Raw genomic sequence first — 15,042 nt, forward strand, 5'->3', positions numbered from 1 at the left:
TCATCTGGTGGCCTCCTGCCTGCATAGGGAAGAAGAAATCATTTGGAGGCATTCACCTCCTACTGACACTGCTCACGGTTGCAATACCAGCCAGGGCTCTGAGGGACCAGAGGTCAGACATTGCTCAGCACTGCTGCTGTTCCCCATGTGAAACACCAGTATTGCACTGGCAAACCTCACCATGCTCCAGCAGGCTGATTCTGGGTAAAGCCCAGCGTCATGCTGGTGAAATTTGTTTAGGCAGGATCAAGCATGTGGTAATAACTTCAAAGAGGTTGGAGGTGTGACTTCACTTGTAAAAGCACCTGAAATGAGACGAGGCTACAACGAGGTAGCCAGCCAACACCTCTTTCTTGTCAGGATGCGTCTGAAGGCTTTGTCTTGTTTTTATGCTTCCTCTGTCTGCAGTGCTCTGTATGATTATTCTTGGAGTCACACAGATGTTGTCAAAAAAGCGCACTCATTTGCACAGCTATGCAGAGCACTAAGGCAACCAAATCAGATATTTTTAAGCCACATTACTATGGTATTGGTCACGACAAAAGAGGCTCTTTTCAATAATGGTGTCAGCAGACCTGGATGAAGATGCTTCACCTACTATGCTACGGAAAAGGCAGGCATGGGAAGCAGATGCTGGAGTCTATGCTATAAATAGATCATTGGAGTCAGTACTAATTGAACAGTGATCTCTAATGATTTTGAATGGCACTTGACAGAGCACTTCACAACACCGTTATTTGACAGTCCTTTGGAGAGCAGGAGCTACAAAACTGGCATTACCGATGCTCATCTGCCAGTCTGAATTTGCATATTAGGAGCATACACCAGAGCAAAGACAGAAGGACAGTTCTTTAACCACTTTCCATTGTTCTGCTCTGCTCCTGACCATTAGCAATCTGCCACTTCCTAAATGCACATCAGGCTGAACTTTGATTACACTTGCACCTGGGTGTAATCACAGACGAACATGATGAAAAATAAGAGGACTAATTTCAGTAGCAGCTGGAATGCATCTCAGGTCAGACCACATGCAGACATGAGATGGGAGGAACACCGGCTGCTTTCTGGTGTTCCTATGGAGGAGTGCTGGGATCCTGACAGTTTGTCAGCCACTGCAACACAGGGACCACGTCTGACTGAGGTCCCCCACAGCTCTTGGTCAGCTGTGGGAAGTTCAGGATGGTGGCACTTAGTTCCAGTGACTCAGACTCCTGTTCCTTCTGTCAGTGAAACAAGTAACGACCAGAAACGGGAAGGAATAATAAATGAAATCAGGTCACTGTCTCTTCTTGAACTATAGAGGTCACTACACTCTCCTCTCATCTAAATGTGTTTATACCCTAGTACAAAGTAATTCTATCACTAAAGGAGATGCAATTAGAAGTTGATTCATAAAGATGTTGCAAACATAGCCCAAAGTGTATATCCTCCTCCACACTAAATTACAGCTCAAGACATATCTGTGGGAGTTAAGCCTCTCATGTTTGATTTAAATAGATGGATTCACTAAATATTTACTCACTGCTGGAGCCTAATGGTTTGTTACATGGCTCAGGCTCTCACCACTGGTAAATGTCCTGTAGGTGCAATTGCTTAGCATAGCAGAACCAGAAATGTGCCCTGCTGAATGCCAGCTTCCTTCCAGGGTTTAGAGCAATTAGCAAATCGATCACTTACAGTCAACCTTTCACCTGTTTTGCAGCTGGAGGATCTGAACTCGAATGTTTCAGATATTTTAAAATGTTCTGTCAGAGAAACCTGAAGAATTGTCTCTTTTTTAGCTATTTCTCCCCTTTTACTTAAAAGACAATCTCAGAAGTCATGTCTTGAATCTGTTAAATGTCCTCTGTCCTGTATACTAGCCATGTAATGCAGTCTTTTAGCTAATATAATCAGAAGTCCATGGAAACATGTCAGTTTGATTATTTCATTTTCAGAGTTCTATCGTGGGGAAAAAAAATAAAAAAAATAAAGTAAATGGAATATATTCCATTTTAAACACCAACAAATTGACTAACAAATGGTAGTGAGAATAGTGAACTAGACTACAGGTAAATTTGAATATTAAGACAGAAATTAGCATTACTGAAATTCTCTCCATCCTGATGTATGCCAGACAGGAATATTCCACTGTGAGCTCCTTATCCCTGCTATTTTCCTCCTCTTCCTACAGGAGATGTGAGCACCAGTGAAGACCAAACCTGGAGCTAACCAGTGGCATAGAACTCTGGAAGCAGAGACTGTGCATTGAGTGTTAGATGGGGACATTGGAGAGAATCCAATTCTGGGCTTTACCAAGCATTTCCCATGTCACCTGGGGAGAATGTTAACTAATGTTTTTCTCAGTATGGAAAGCATAGCCTTTAATCTCTTTACAAAAGATGCTTATCTGCTAAAAAGGGAAAAGAGCAAGGCTGCTCATGCTTTGCTTGTCTTGTCAGTTTACTCTGAAAGCACCTGAGGGCAGGGTTTGGCTTTACTCTTTGTTTGCATAGCACTGAACATGCCTCATTTGCAGCTTCATTGCAATTAGAATTGTCTATATTACCAACAGCTCAGAAGCTCTGAGTGTCTTCTGCTCCTGATACTTACTGAACTAGTTATTTCTTAAAGGAAACAGAGATTATTCCTCTTTCCTACTGGGGCAGACAGGCTGATGACTACAAGGAGGGATGAGCATTGCATTCGCTGCTTGCGATGTCTGGAGTTAAAACACTGCTGGGCAATGTCAGGGTTGTAAGTTAAGCATTGTATTTGTGAATTTACAGGTGCAAATTTACTTTTGGAAAGTCCTCTGCTGGATAATACCTCAGTGGCATTTGTGGTCATGCTGAACTCAATGTGGAAACCCACAATTATCTGTCTGAATGCTCATGGAAAGGCCCCACTGAAATAATGTTTAAATAACAGAAGTTAAGATACTACATTATTTCAAGCCATTAACATCTTCAAAGGATGAACAGCTCCTCCTCAGGGTGTTGTTATGGAAATGTTTATGACACTGTGTAAATTCAATCTGTACTAAAATGTTTTGTAGCAGTAATTCTCTGTTAACAGCTTGTTCCTGGCCATGGCAGAACACCACCCAGAACAAGCTCAAGGGAAACCAGAAAGCTTTCTTTGATGCAACAAAACTTTAATGATAAACAAATGCCTTTGTTTGCAAAGCAAGATATGACAGAATATGAAAAAAACAACAACAACAAAATGTTTCCAGACAGTTTCAGAGAATGTTCAACAAATGTCCTGTTCAGAAATATTGCTGTCCTCAGCTGGCTTTCTTCTGTTTGTTGTGCCACTCCTAATGAAGACAGTTGCCATTATGAGGGATGCTTATATTGCATATGCTGGCCCACTATAGTTTTTTTTTAAATGGGAAAGCTGGAACAGGTGCCAACAGTGAACAATAAACTAGAAACTGAAGGGAAAACCAAAAGATGAAAGATCAGAAATGCTAAGTGGCAGCAGCTCCACTGCAGGGCTGCCAAATTGCTGAACCCCCATCCTCACTGCTCTGCATTTGTGTCTTCATGAGAGACTCTTCCATGCTCTTCTACCTTCAGCATGGCCCGCAGCTGCCACGGAGGAACTGGCTGTAACGTCGGGAGGAGAAGGGGCTGCAGTACCCGCTGCTGAATGTGGAGAGGGCTGAGCTCCTGTAACCGTACTGTGCTCCATATCCCAAAGAGTTCCCATAACCAGAAGAGTTCCTGGGGCCATAAAGGCCCCCCAGCCCCAGGGAGCCCCCAAAGGTGGGTGCTCCGGAGGAACCCACCACAGCTTGCTGGGGGAAGGAGCTGAGGATGGGGCCAGGAAAGGTTATGACAACAGGGGGTGGCTGAATCACGGCCGTGGAGTCAGGGCACTGCCGGACACAGGGCTCGTTGCAGCTGTTGGCGATGGGCTGGGGGCAGGCAATGCTGCTGGTGGTGGGGCACAGGTCATAGCAGGACATTTCTCTGCAGGGGAGGTGAACCTGAAACACAGAGCACAGAGCTGAGTAAACACAAAGCACAAGTTGTACTGGAGCACAACATTTGTTGCTGGCTTGTTGAGGAACAAGCAAAATGATTGTCTGATGCACAGGCAAAATTGATGAATTCACAAAATTTTGCATTTATCATCATCACCTTGATCTTCCCTATCCTTATCCTCTCCCTATCCTATCCCTGCAATTGTATCATCCTCCAAGCCTTCTGAAATTGCTGCTTTCTTCTTTTTTTTTTTTTTCTTTCTCTCTCTCTCTTTTTTTTTTTTTTTTTTTTTAAATTCCCTCCTGGAGGAGCAAAGTATCAGCAGTGTTACGAAAACAGAAGTTCTCCTCCCTGAGCAGTGCAGTTTGAAACCCCAGAGCTGTAATATCTACACCAGACATGACTTCTTTATTATACCAAATGAGACAGAAGCAGGTTTTGAGTCAGGAAACATGCAATGGAGACATAAACTCAACACTATTTTAACTGCAGATTTCACGCTTCTTTTCTGGTTCCTGTCTACTTTTAAGCTCTCTGGGATAATTTACTTCTAGTTGTTCCTTTTTAGCTCTACATTCCCTTAATCTCTCTAATCCTTGTGGTAAAACCCCCAAAGTATTTGAGCCCAAAGAGAGATTCATATACTTGATATATAAAGTTACCCTATGAAATATTTCTATCCACATATTTCTTGTCATAGCTGTACAATTTTATACTGAGTGTGGAGGAAATTGGGAAAATATAAGCAGCTGATTTTCTTCATCAGATAAAAATCCAGTTTGCAAACTACCATTTCCACAGAAAGACTGGCTATTAAAGCTTGTGACTTGCCACTGCTTCCAGTAAAAAGGAGGAAATATTTTGTTCATATAATAGCCATGCAAGGCAGAGAATCAAAGCATTGAACTCAGTGTATCCAAATAGCTAATCTGGATCTCAATTTGCAAGTGGATATTTGACAAATACGCTGGATCAGACTTCCTGCCTTCCTTGCTATTGTCTCTAGGGAAAATAACTAGGGTTTAAAATAAGTAGGATTCAGTTTTTACCTATCCGTATAAACTAAATGCAAGCTAGGATTATTTTGCAATAAAATTCCCATGTAGATAATGCTCTTTACTCAGCTGGGTCCCTGAACAGCTTAGATTATAGCCATGTTTTTCTGATTTAGTTATTAACTGAAATGGTACAGGAGAACTCTGCATTTTAAAGCTTATGCCTTCCTATATTTTCAATCTGCTAACAGGACAGAAATGCCAAAATATGAATAATAGTGAAATAAATGCCTCAATCCTTTTTGTGTCTCCTAAAACTTGCAAATATACTTTAAACAAGGAGGGGGGGGGGAGGGCAGGGGGCTACGACACAACAAAGTAGTTCTACAAACTTAAACTTAACATGGTAGTAGGGTACTGTATTCTAAGGTGCAGTACAAAAACATTTTGGCATTTAGAAAGAGATGAGACATACCTGATGTAGAGGAGAGTCTGCAGGAGAAGGAGATGAAGTATGTCTGTGTACCCACTCCTTTTATACAGCTTTTCAGATTGCCTGGGGGGGGCTGAGGCAGTGTACACATGAGGTCATAATCACCAACCGGCCCAAATTTGAAGCATTTAACTTCCCAAAATGATGAAATTGTTGTTGCTCGCTGTTTGCAAAATCACCCTAAATCTCTGAATAGCATGATATGCACATTCCAGCTCCCAGGTCTCTTTCATCTAGAGCTTAATTGACCAGCTTCTTTGCTAGTATCATTCCACCCTCCTCACTGGCATTGCAAGCAGAATTAAACTGGTTCTATTTATTTAGCACTTCCTTCATTAACTTCCCGTAATGATTTTAATCTGTGCTATAACTTGCTGTCATATATGTGTTTATATTTAAGCACTTCAGAACTAGGCTAGAATCTAATCTACTCACACATTTTGCAATGAGATATTCAGTGAGGTGGAAGACACCTTCTGATCCTGTTCCCACCCACAGTCATAAAATACAAGAGTGAACCCATACCTTCAGAAAGCCATTTTTAAGTGTTTTCTTCACAGACACACTGGGTAAGTGGCAGCAAAAGCAATGGAATATTATAGCAATGGATTTTTTTCCTCCTCTTTCTTTCCTGATTAGCAGAACATCACCTGCAGAGTGCATACTCTTGCAGAGCCCTGTTTTGACTTCCCAGATCTCAAGTGACTTGTCTGAACCACTTATTCTGGCTTCCCTGATATTTGCTGGTGAGGAACAAGAGTTGTTGCAAGACAATTCATCCTGATGCTTACCTTACCAGTATTTGTATCATCCTCAAAACATAGCAATTTTGCTTTCATTGACACACAAAACAAGCTTAAATGAAACACCCAGCATTTAAATAGGGAAGGTTCAATTAGATATATCCCACCCATATTCTGAAATTCTCCCTAATAAACAGTGCCTCATTCAACCTCAGATTTCCTTGTTTGCTTACAGATCAGTTGTTTGTTAAATTACAAACACCACAACATTTCTAACAGAAATTATCTTTAAATTATGAGATTTTTCTTACATACTTTGAGACAGCCCTGGAGGATCACAAGAACAATCATACTCACAAAGGATTTTAAATTGCTTTTTTGTGTGTGGTTTTTAAGCACTTCATAAAGCCTCTCTAATGGTTTATGCATGAATTGGTGCGTCATTATTGTAACATAAGTATGTGGTTGTATTCAAGAAGCCCAGCATTTGAAATACATTTTTTTGAAATTGTACTGGTCAAGTGGACTCTTCCTGTTACCAGCTCATAACTTCAAACTCTAGGATTTCAGCTGATTTCTTATTACAAAGTAGGTTTGCATTTATTTGTTTTTATTTGTGTACAGACTCCTTCAATGCTGATGTTGCGTGAATTCACAGACCCTTTGCTGTCTGCATCACAAAGATCTGCAGCACCTGCCTCTGTCCTCGTGTTTTGAAAGCTTTTCCTAGGACTTTCCAAGTCAAGTTCAGTGAACTGTTTACCCCATTTACCTTTGTTTTGATGAATGGATTTACCTCTCAGATATGAAGAAACAGAAGAACTGGATATTTGGCAGATAAGGCATGAGTCTGGGTGATTTTAAAAAGTACTTTACAATATTTCTTTTGATTTTTCCCCTGAAAAAACGCAAGGTGGTCATGTTCAAATGTAAGTTCCAACCTCATGCAAAGATTATTGATTTCACAAGAAAGACACCACGTTTTGTCTCAATTATACTTTATCTAGCATGGGTAAGGAAGGATGGAAAGAAAACCTGCGTATGAAAGCAGACGTCAATTGTGGTTGACATTTGAGCCACCATCATTATGTCAACTATATAAACAAGAGGTAAGTAAGTGAAGCCAACATAATTCCTCCTGTCATTCTAATGGAGTTAGTGGAATGTTACCAGGAATATGAATCTTGCCAATTAAGTGTTAAGATGAAAGAAATATTTGTTTTGTAATTTGCATTTCAAGCAGCATGAGAATTTGAATCAACTAATAAACATAAATATTGAGCAAAACTGTTTCATCATTTTGAGGTGAACCATGTGTGATAAATGTGGGCTGGTGTTAATGGGAGCCTCAGGTCCTTCAGGCAGTTTGAGAAGTGTATAAAAGTCCCTCCTCAAAGCTGCCTTGTGATTTGCTTCTCTTGCCTTCTTCTTGGAGAAAAGATATTCTTTAGATATCAAACTATTGGGTTTTATGTAAATTTGAGTTACTCCTCTTTTGTCATTTACAAGGCAGCAATGTTATATGCTGTCTTTTAGGGCTGAACTGGTATTTTTTTAAATCTATTGTCAGGAGCTATCAGCTCTCCACTAGCCCAGATCTTGGCTTATAATCTTCTAAGCAGAAGCCAAAACCTCAAAACCCTACAAATTGCTCTGCACTCCTACACTCCTAGTCACACTCAGGTCGAACGGAGAACATGTCCTCCTAGTTTCTTGGCCTTCCAGATGCCATATCAACTTAGTTTGTATGGAAGAAAGCCAGACATTAAAAGGACATAAGGAAAGCTCCCTTACTCAGTGCAAAAAGGGCCTTCTGGGTGTTAGGAGCCCAGTGAGCCATTAGGCAGTTCATTCAGTGATGGACAGCATCAGGATCTTTGCACTAAATTTCAGACAACATGGAACTGACTTGTATCAGAGAAAAGGCTTAGGATAAGAGCAGTCATCTGTCTGGTGAAGCATGTAGCCTTCTATATTCTTGTGTTTCCTCTAAGCAATAATTAATTCTTACTTATTTTTTTTTTCTTAGAAGGCTCATACAAATCTGAGGAACCACATTGATCTGACCAAGTAGATCTGGGCTGGGGGTGGGATGGATCTGTAACCAAGTCAGTGTTCCTGTGGATACAGGCTGCTGGGCCTTTCCCATAACCATGAGCTCAAAGCTTTTTGTTGCAGGGGGTTTGGGCTATGCTGCAGTTAGACGTTGTCATGTTGTCAGCTGACCAGTCTGTTTCTGGACCCAGTGCCAGGAGCTGCAATGAGCTGACTGCCCTGACCTGAGGGTAGTGATTCAGCCACCACTCGCTCTCATCACCTTGCCAGACCGCATGCTTAGTTCCTTCCTCCAGGACAGCATAGCAGGATCTTTGTCAGCACCCATCCTTAAGGGCTCCTTTTGTTAATGGGAACTTTGGTTATGATGGTCTTTACCACAGATTTTCTCAGATTTTCAGGACTAGGCAAGTTGTACATTCTTAATGGCTGTTGTTTTGGTGCTGGATACCATTATGGAAGCTGTGAGTCTTGCTAATGCTGGAAAGCTAGTCAATTTATCAGTGATGACTAGAAAATAAGAACAAATATAAGGCAGATTCATACCTGGCTTTTTGGCTACTGGGTGCAGAGGAAGTGCAGTATATACTGTCTCTGTAAATGGAGAGTGGAGCTGGAGATGCTTAGCAGCTCTTGCATTGCTTTCTTTATATTCTCTCTTCAGTTTCCAGTCAGATGTTCACTGAACACTCCTACGGTATGGTTAGCCATGCTTCTTATTCTAGTAAAATACGTAGCCTGAGATCTTTTGGCAGCTGAACCACAGAAAGAAAAACATCTTGTGTGATAACCATCTGCTTGATCAGGAGACTGTTACATGCCTTACTGATAACAAGAAAAGATAGACGATGTGTGGTACAGAAGACAGAAAATGTGTGGTACAGTAATTTTACTTGGTTTGAGGATACCAATATAATATTTATATAAATTAAATGTATACTTCATATATATATTACTTAAACGGATCTAAAGAACTCTTAAACCAAGGAACTCAAACAGATATACTTAGAAATTATGCAAATAGTCCTTGTTGTGGTTTTGAATTGTCACATGCACACAAAATTACTGCCAAAAATTACTGGAGAGAGAAAATTTAACAGTATGGACCCAGGCTGATCTGTGCTAGAGAGACACAGAATCTGAAATTCATTTGGTATTAACCACCAAGCTTCAATTAAGAGCTGTCATGGTGAAATTGTACAACATTGGATTACAAGTCTGTAGTGCAATAACTAAGGGCTCAGTCTTCAGAGTGTGAACATGTAGTTCAAAGTATTATCTCACAGACTAATGAGTGGGGAATCTAATAAGGTAACATGCAAAGAAAGCCAATTTTCATCTATGGCAAGTACTTTGTGACCATGTTGTTGTAGTTCAGTGATGAAACAGGTCTAGCAAGGGTGCCCTGTGAAGACTTTCACCATGTGAGCAGGGTTTGCACAATATTATTGCAGCTCCAACTACAACAGGCAGTTTTACTCAAAAAAGTTGGCAAACTCAGAATGGATGAAAACAGTAAACCACAAGACACTTTTCTTTTTAAATGATGCAATGGAATTTTAATGAGAATGAAAAGAACAAACACGTATCACAATATCAAGAATGTATATCCAAGAGGTCAGAGTCAAATGCATTTTGAAAGACACCAAGTTACATGTCTCACTGCATTCAGACACCAGTATGATAACATAGAAGATAACAGGGAACTGAACCCATGAATATATCAGAGAAGAATTCAAACGAAAAAAGGAGAGGTTGGAGCCTGCAGAAGGTGAAACACTGAGCAGGATTTGCAAGTGCTTGCACAAAGCTGGCACTCCTTCACTCACTGGTGAATCTGCATTTTGTTTTTCACAGGTACTTTATTCAGTGGATTTTCTTGTGTTTAGCAGGGCCCACAGCTTCCACGGCGGTATCTGTTGTACCGGTAGGTGTAAGGGCTGCAATAGCCAGAACCAAAGGATCTACCATAGCCAGACAGGCCCCTGTAGCCCAGGGAGGAGCCTCCATAGCCAGACAGGCCCCCGTAGCCCAGGGAAGAGCCCCCAGAGCCATACAGACCCCCGTAGCCCAGGGAAGAACCCCCAGAGCCATACAGACCCCCATAGCCCAGGGAAGAGCCCCCAGAGCCATACAGACCCCCATAGCCCAGGGAAGAGCCTCCAAAGCCTAGGGAGCCCCCAAAGCCCCCAAAGACGGGTGCTCCGGAGGATCCCACAACTGAATCCTGGGGGAAGGAGCTGAGGATGGGGCCAGGGAAGGTGACGACGACAGGGGGCGGCTGGATCACAGTCGTGGAGTCAGGGCACTGCCGGACACAGGGCTCATTGCAGCTGTCAGCGATGGGCTGGGGGCAGCTGATGCCACTGTTGTAGGTGGGGCACAGATCGTAGCAAGACATCTTGTAGGGATGGAGGTCTGCAAAACACACTGATGAGTAAATTAAAAGTACAAATTCTGTTGGAAAAAGAGTTTAAAATTTGGACATGTGGACTAGAATAGTGGCTTTATCTTTCAGATCTTGGCCCCCTTCTCTTCAGTATAATTTATGCAAAAACTCTCCTTCTTGTAAAAATCAGCATTGTCCAGATTGCACACTGAAAAGTCACTTCTTTTATAGTCTCATTCCTAATTTCTTATGCCTGTCCTCCTATAAGAAGTAGCTCTTTGTTCTCCCTAACTCTTGATCACTTACAATAATATTATCTAGCACCTACTCTGCAAATTACTTTCACTATATTTTGCAGTCACTCTTACATTGTCCACGTCTAAAAGGCTGTTTTATGCTTGTTTTATAATAGCAGAAACAAAGCAGGGTAACCTGAATAGCAGTGAAGCTCATGTGGTAAATTAATGGGTAGCTGGAATAACAACTCTGGGATATTGATTTGTAACTTGTTCCAAATGCAATAGCTAAAATTGTTCTACCAGTATGCTGAGCCTCCTATAAACACAGATTAAAGAAGGCATTCCCTGCCCTGAAGTGCTTGCAAAGTAGTTTGAGAGTCACAGGGTAGGTAAAAAGATTATTTCCCAGATGTGAAACTGGTACACTCAGCTACAGCTATGTCACTACTGCAGATAAGTGTGTTGGGGTCTGAGCACTTCAGAATGAATATGACCATAGGATTCCACCTAGTCTCCAATAAAAAACGTGGGAAGATTGTGACTCAGTGAACATTTTTTTTAATTTTTTTTTTCATTAGAACTATAATGAACCATAGAACCATAGAAAATATTAGGTTAGAAGATATTCCTGAAGGTCATCTAGTCCAACTCCTTGCTCAAAGTAAGGACAATGTGAAGGGTAAGTTAAGATTTCCTAGTTTCATCTCTATATTCTTCAGACAATATTTCTGTATCCCTTCTGGGTAAGCCTGTCCCCTCAAAATATACATATATTTAAATAGACACATATAAAAAATGTACATGTAAATTCCTTTAAAAATTCTTAGTGACAAGAACAACTTTCTGCTGAAGTTTTGGACGCTGTTTTGCTAGCTCAAGTTTGTATTAACAAGAAATGACCAATTTTGAAAATCCTAACTTTACCACTTTAAACCTGAATATATTGATGTCCAACACTAAATAAAAAAAAAAAAATTCACAGAGAAATAATCAAACATTATTAAGAATCTTAGTACATTTATGGATGATTCCATAAATATTGAATTAAAATAATCTGGAAAAAGATACTTGGATTTTAGGAAAGAGATCACATAGAATGATACTTACCCTCTTCACGGGGGAGAATAAAGCAAGCAAAGCGGAATGAAGAGCCCTGGACTAGGAGAGTTTTTATACAGTTCCCTAGATGATGGGGATCACCTAAGGTACAATTTGTGCATATGCATAATTGGGGCAAACCCAAAACTAATGTGACACATAGGTCCTCAAAGTTTTGCTGACTGTTGGTTTGAACTCTCATGAAATATGATAAGTGCATTTCATCACAATAGTCTCTTTCATCATTTTCATCAAAAGATTATATATAATATTAATTCCTGCTATCATTCCATTCACATCCTTGGTGTTACAACAGGAATAACGCTAATGCTTTCCGTAGCTTCTCCATTATTAATGGCAAAACATGACTGCTTACTGTGCAGCTCATCAGCACTGTGATCACCCAATGTGCACATGTTTTTCCATTAGAAAACTAGGTTATCTGGAAATAAAATGGAGGTAATTGGAGCAACTTTGGAGGTCATCATTTTTTATCATTTGCACTTTCAGCTTCTCAACATGAGCCCAATATGACACCCAAAAGAAAGCATCCTAGGGGTATGCCACATTAGAGACATAGGAATCCTTTGCATGGATTAAGGCTGATCGTTGACAGAACTGGAACAACCTGAGAAAAATGTGTAACTGAAAATGACAAATCTACACTGATTTTATGGCTTATGAAATCATGTATTCTTTCTATAAATTTGTATTTCACTTTATACTTCTTTATTGAAGAAAACAGTCATGAACTGTTTATCGCAAGGACAATAATGACCTTGAATTATGCATTTTAATGTGATGTAATTTCATAATTGCTAGGCACCTAGATCCAGGTACATGTCATTAATTTAATTGTAAGAAAGCATTCTTAAATTATTAGTGGATAGTTTGCAGCATTTGAAAAGACTTGTTCCCTGGAATCTTAGAAATATTGTCCAGAAAAAGTTCTAACCACTTCAAAGGCTGAGAAACCCACCTCATAATTTATGGTAATCTATGGCATAGAATCTGCAGTATTAAAATAGCACATCTGTAAACAAGGGAAAAAACAGCCTTTCTGTTGCACGTTATGTTCCAGGCTCATAATTGTTCTCTATTCTCTATTGTTCTCTCTCTCTCAGCCTTGTTCTAGAGTTGTGGCTCACAGTGTATCACAGATCATGGATTCCTGAGAATCAGTCAATAATTCAAAACACTTCTGTCACATTTCATTTATTTCATTTATTTCACCTGTGGATCCATTTGTACTGAAAAAATGTATGTTTCCTTGGGCCTATTAAACATTCTCAGAAACCATCTTGGTTATAACCATATTAAACCAACAATACCTGGAAAAAAATCTCTTTGGCATTGCCAATCCCCTTGCAGATTTAGTTAAATTCAGAAACTCATTCCATATTTTTCCCTCCTATCTGCTTTGTGAAATTGTGCAAACTTCTCCCCACACATTTTTGACACAGAATCCAGCTGTCTGAGTGACTGATGGAAAGAGAAACACATTTAGCTGGTATTTGTATGAAAAGAGCTCCCAGCACTCCAAAACTCAGGATTTGTCAGTTTTTCTGCTCAAATTTCAATTTCTACACAAGCCCTATCCAGAACACTAGACTGAAGCAAACTTTGCAGGTGCCTGGAATTGTTGCTGCTCTTCAGAGTTGAATTGTCCCCTTTTCAGCCAAATACTACTGCCCCCCACAGGTGCCGAGGTCCCCACCTGTGGGTGGAGAAGCTAAGCATGCGGAAACCACCTCCAGCCTTCCTACACATTGAATTGACAGTCTTTAACTTCTGTTCTGGCAGGCTGTAATGTGAATTAGATGTACTTAAACAAAAATCCTGTCCATGACAGCAGTTTGTTGTTCTGATAAATCCATGAGACACTCTCCAGGCATTAAGTTAATACAAGAGGAGCCAGCTTAATAATTTCTGTTGTAATTTCAAAGAAGTGACTGGAATAATGCCAGATATTAATTTTCCACAACAAGTCAGAAGATGAAAGAATTCTCTGTCATCTAATGTAATGTTTAGGCCCTTTTACAAGAGAATTTTGAAAGGTCTTATAAACTGCAATGATGAGCAAAGCAATGTCATAATTTTGATGGGTTACACGTGTTTGACAATGGGGCGGGCAACCAGTGCTGATCTTGTACCTCCAGCTGCTCAGATAGAATATAAAAACTCTTCTCTCTCATAGCTCTTCCAAACATTTCCCTTGACTTCTTGATGACTCAGGTAAGGCTGTTTCTTCTCTATTGCTATTAGTGTATCTTTTTATTGCTGGTTTTAACTTCACCATCCATATTGTCGAGTGTATTGACACTGCATTGGGATAGAGATCCTAATGTCAGCCCTGAGCTTGTAGATACACTTCCTTGGTGCATGAGGCATTGCAGAGGTACTACCTCAATGTCAGAAACACTGGGACATGCATAGCGCTACCCTGATTGCAGTGCGTTTACCCTGTTGCAAAGTTTTTATGTTGTGAGGTTCAGCATGTAATATGGGTGTTACCGGTGCAGACATCCATCCAACTTGAGATCAACAAGCTATGCATCTGAGGAAGCTTTGTGTGTTGTCCTGGTACAGAAAAGCTTCTGTCTGTCCTTTTGTCTTTCCTTTACCTTCTCACTTTCATGTTCTTCCTCAAAGACCTGCTAGGGTGTTGCGGGACACAGTGAGCAGAGAAGAGTAAAAACGTAACTTGAGAAAATAACTGAATTTATAGGAGAAAATGTAGACTAGATTCTGGGGTCTACAGAGGAGTTCCTTTTTGTCCTGAGACTAGTAATTTCAGAAGAGTGTTTTGATAGACATTAGGGCTGACACTGTTGATTCCGTTGATTTTCATAATGAAATCTTATGGCTTGTATCAGTGCAGTGGATGCCTAGGTGGGAATTGAGCTGATAATGCTACCGTCTGTCCTTTATTGTCAGGTCACATACATTTGTAAGCAATCCAAGCAGGGAAAACCCCATAATCTGTGTTCCAACAACTCTCAGCAAAATTGGAATGAGTGAGAAGAAAAAGCTACTGTAATTAAGTTATATATAAT

General features: G+C 40.4%; 1 protein-coding gene across 2 annotated transcripts; it reads right to left on the reverse strand.

Annotated features, from left to right (window-relative positions):
• Positions 1 to 9,791: 9,791 nt before the first annotated feature.
• Positions 9,792 to 12,121, reverse strand: LOC119713859 (scale keratin-like). Of its 2 annotated transcripts, none has more exons than XM_038168064.2 (2): positions 11,996 to 12,121; positions 9,792 to 10,678 (listed from the first exon to the last, which is right to left on the reverse strand). In XM_038168064.2, exon 2 carries the CDS (start codon positions 10,659 to 10,661, stop codon positions 10,146 to 10,148), a length of 516 nt encoding a protein of 171 aa, XP_038023992.2. In that variant the 5' UTR covers positions 10,662 to 10,678; positions 11,996 to 12,121; the 3' UTR covers positions 9,792 to 10,145. The 2 variants fall into 2 exon arrangements, with proteins under 2 accessions (XP_038023992.2, XP_071884016.1); XM_072027915.1 differs by having other exon boundaries at positions 9,792 to 10,690; positions 11,996 to 12,057.
• Between the last annotated feature and the right edge of the window lie 2,921 nt (positions 12,122 to 15,042).

The sequence above is a fragment of the Anas platyrhynchos genome, chromosome 26 (genome assembly GCF_047663525.1).
Source record: "Anas platyrhynchos isolate ZD024472 breed Pekin duck chromosome 26, IASCAAS_PekinDuck_T2T, whole genome shotgun sequence".
In the NCBI taxonomy this organism is placed as follows: Eukaryota; Metazoa; Chordata; class Aves; order Anseriformes; family Anatidae; genus Anas; species Anas platyrhynchos.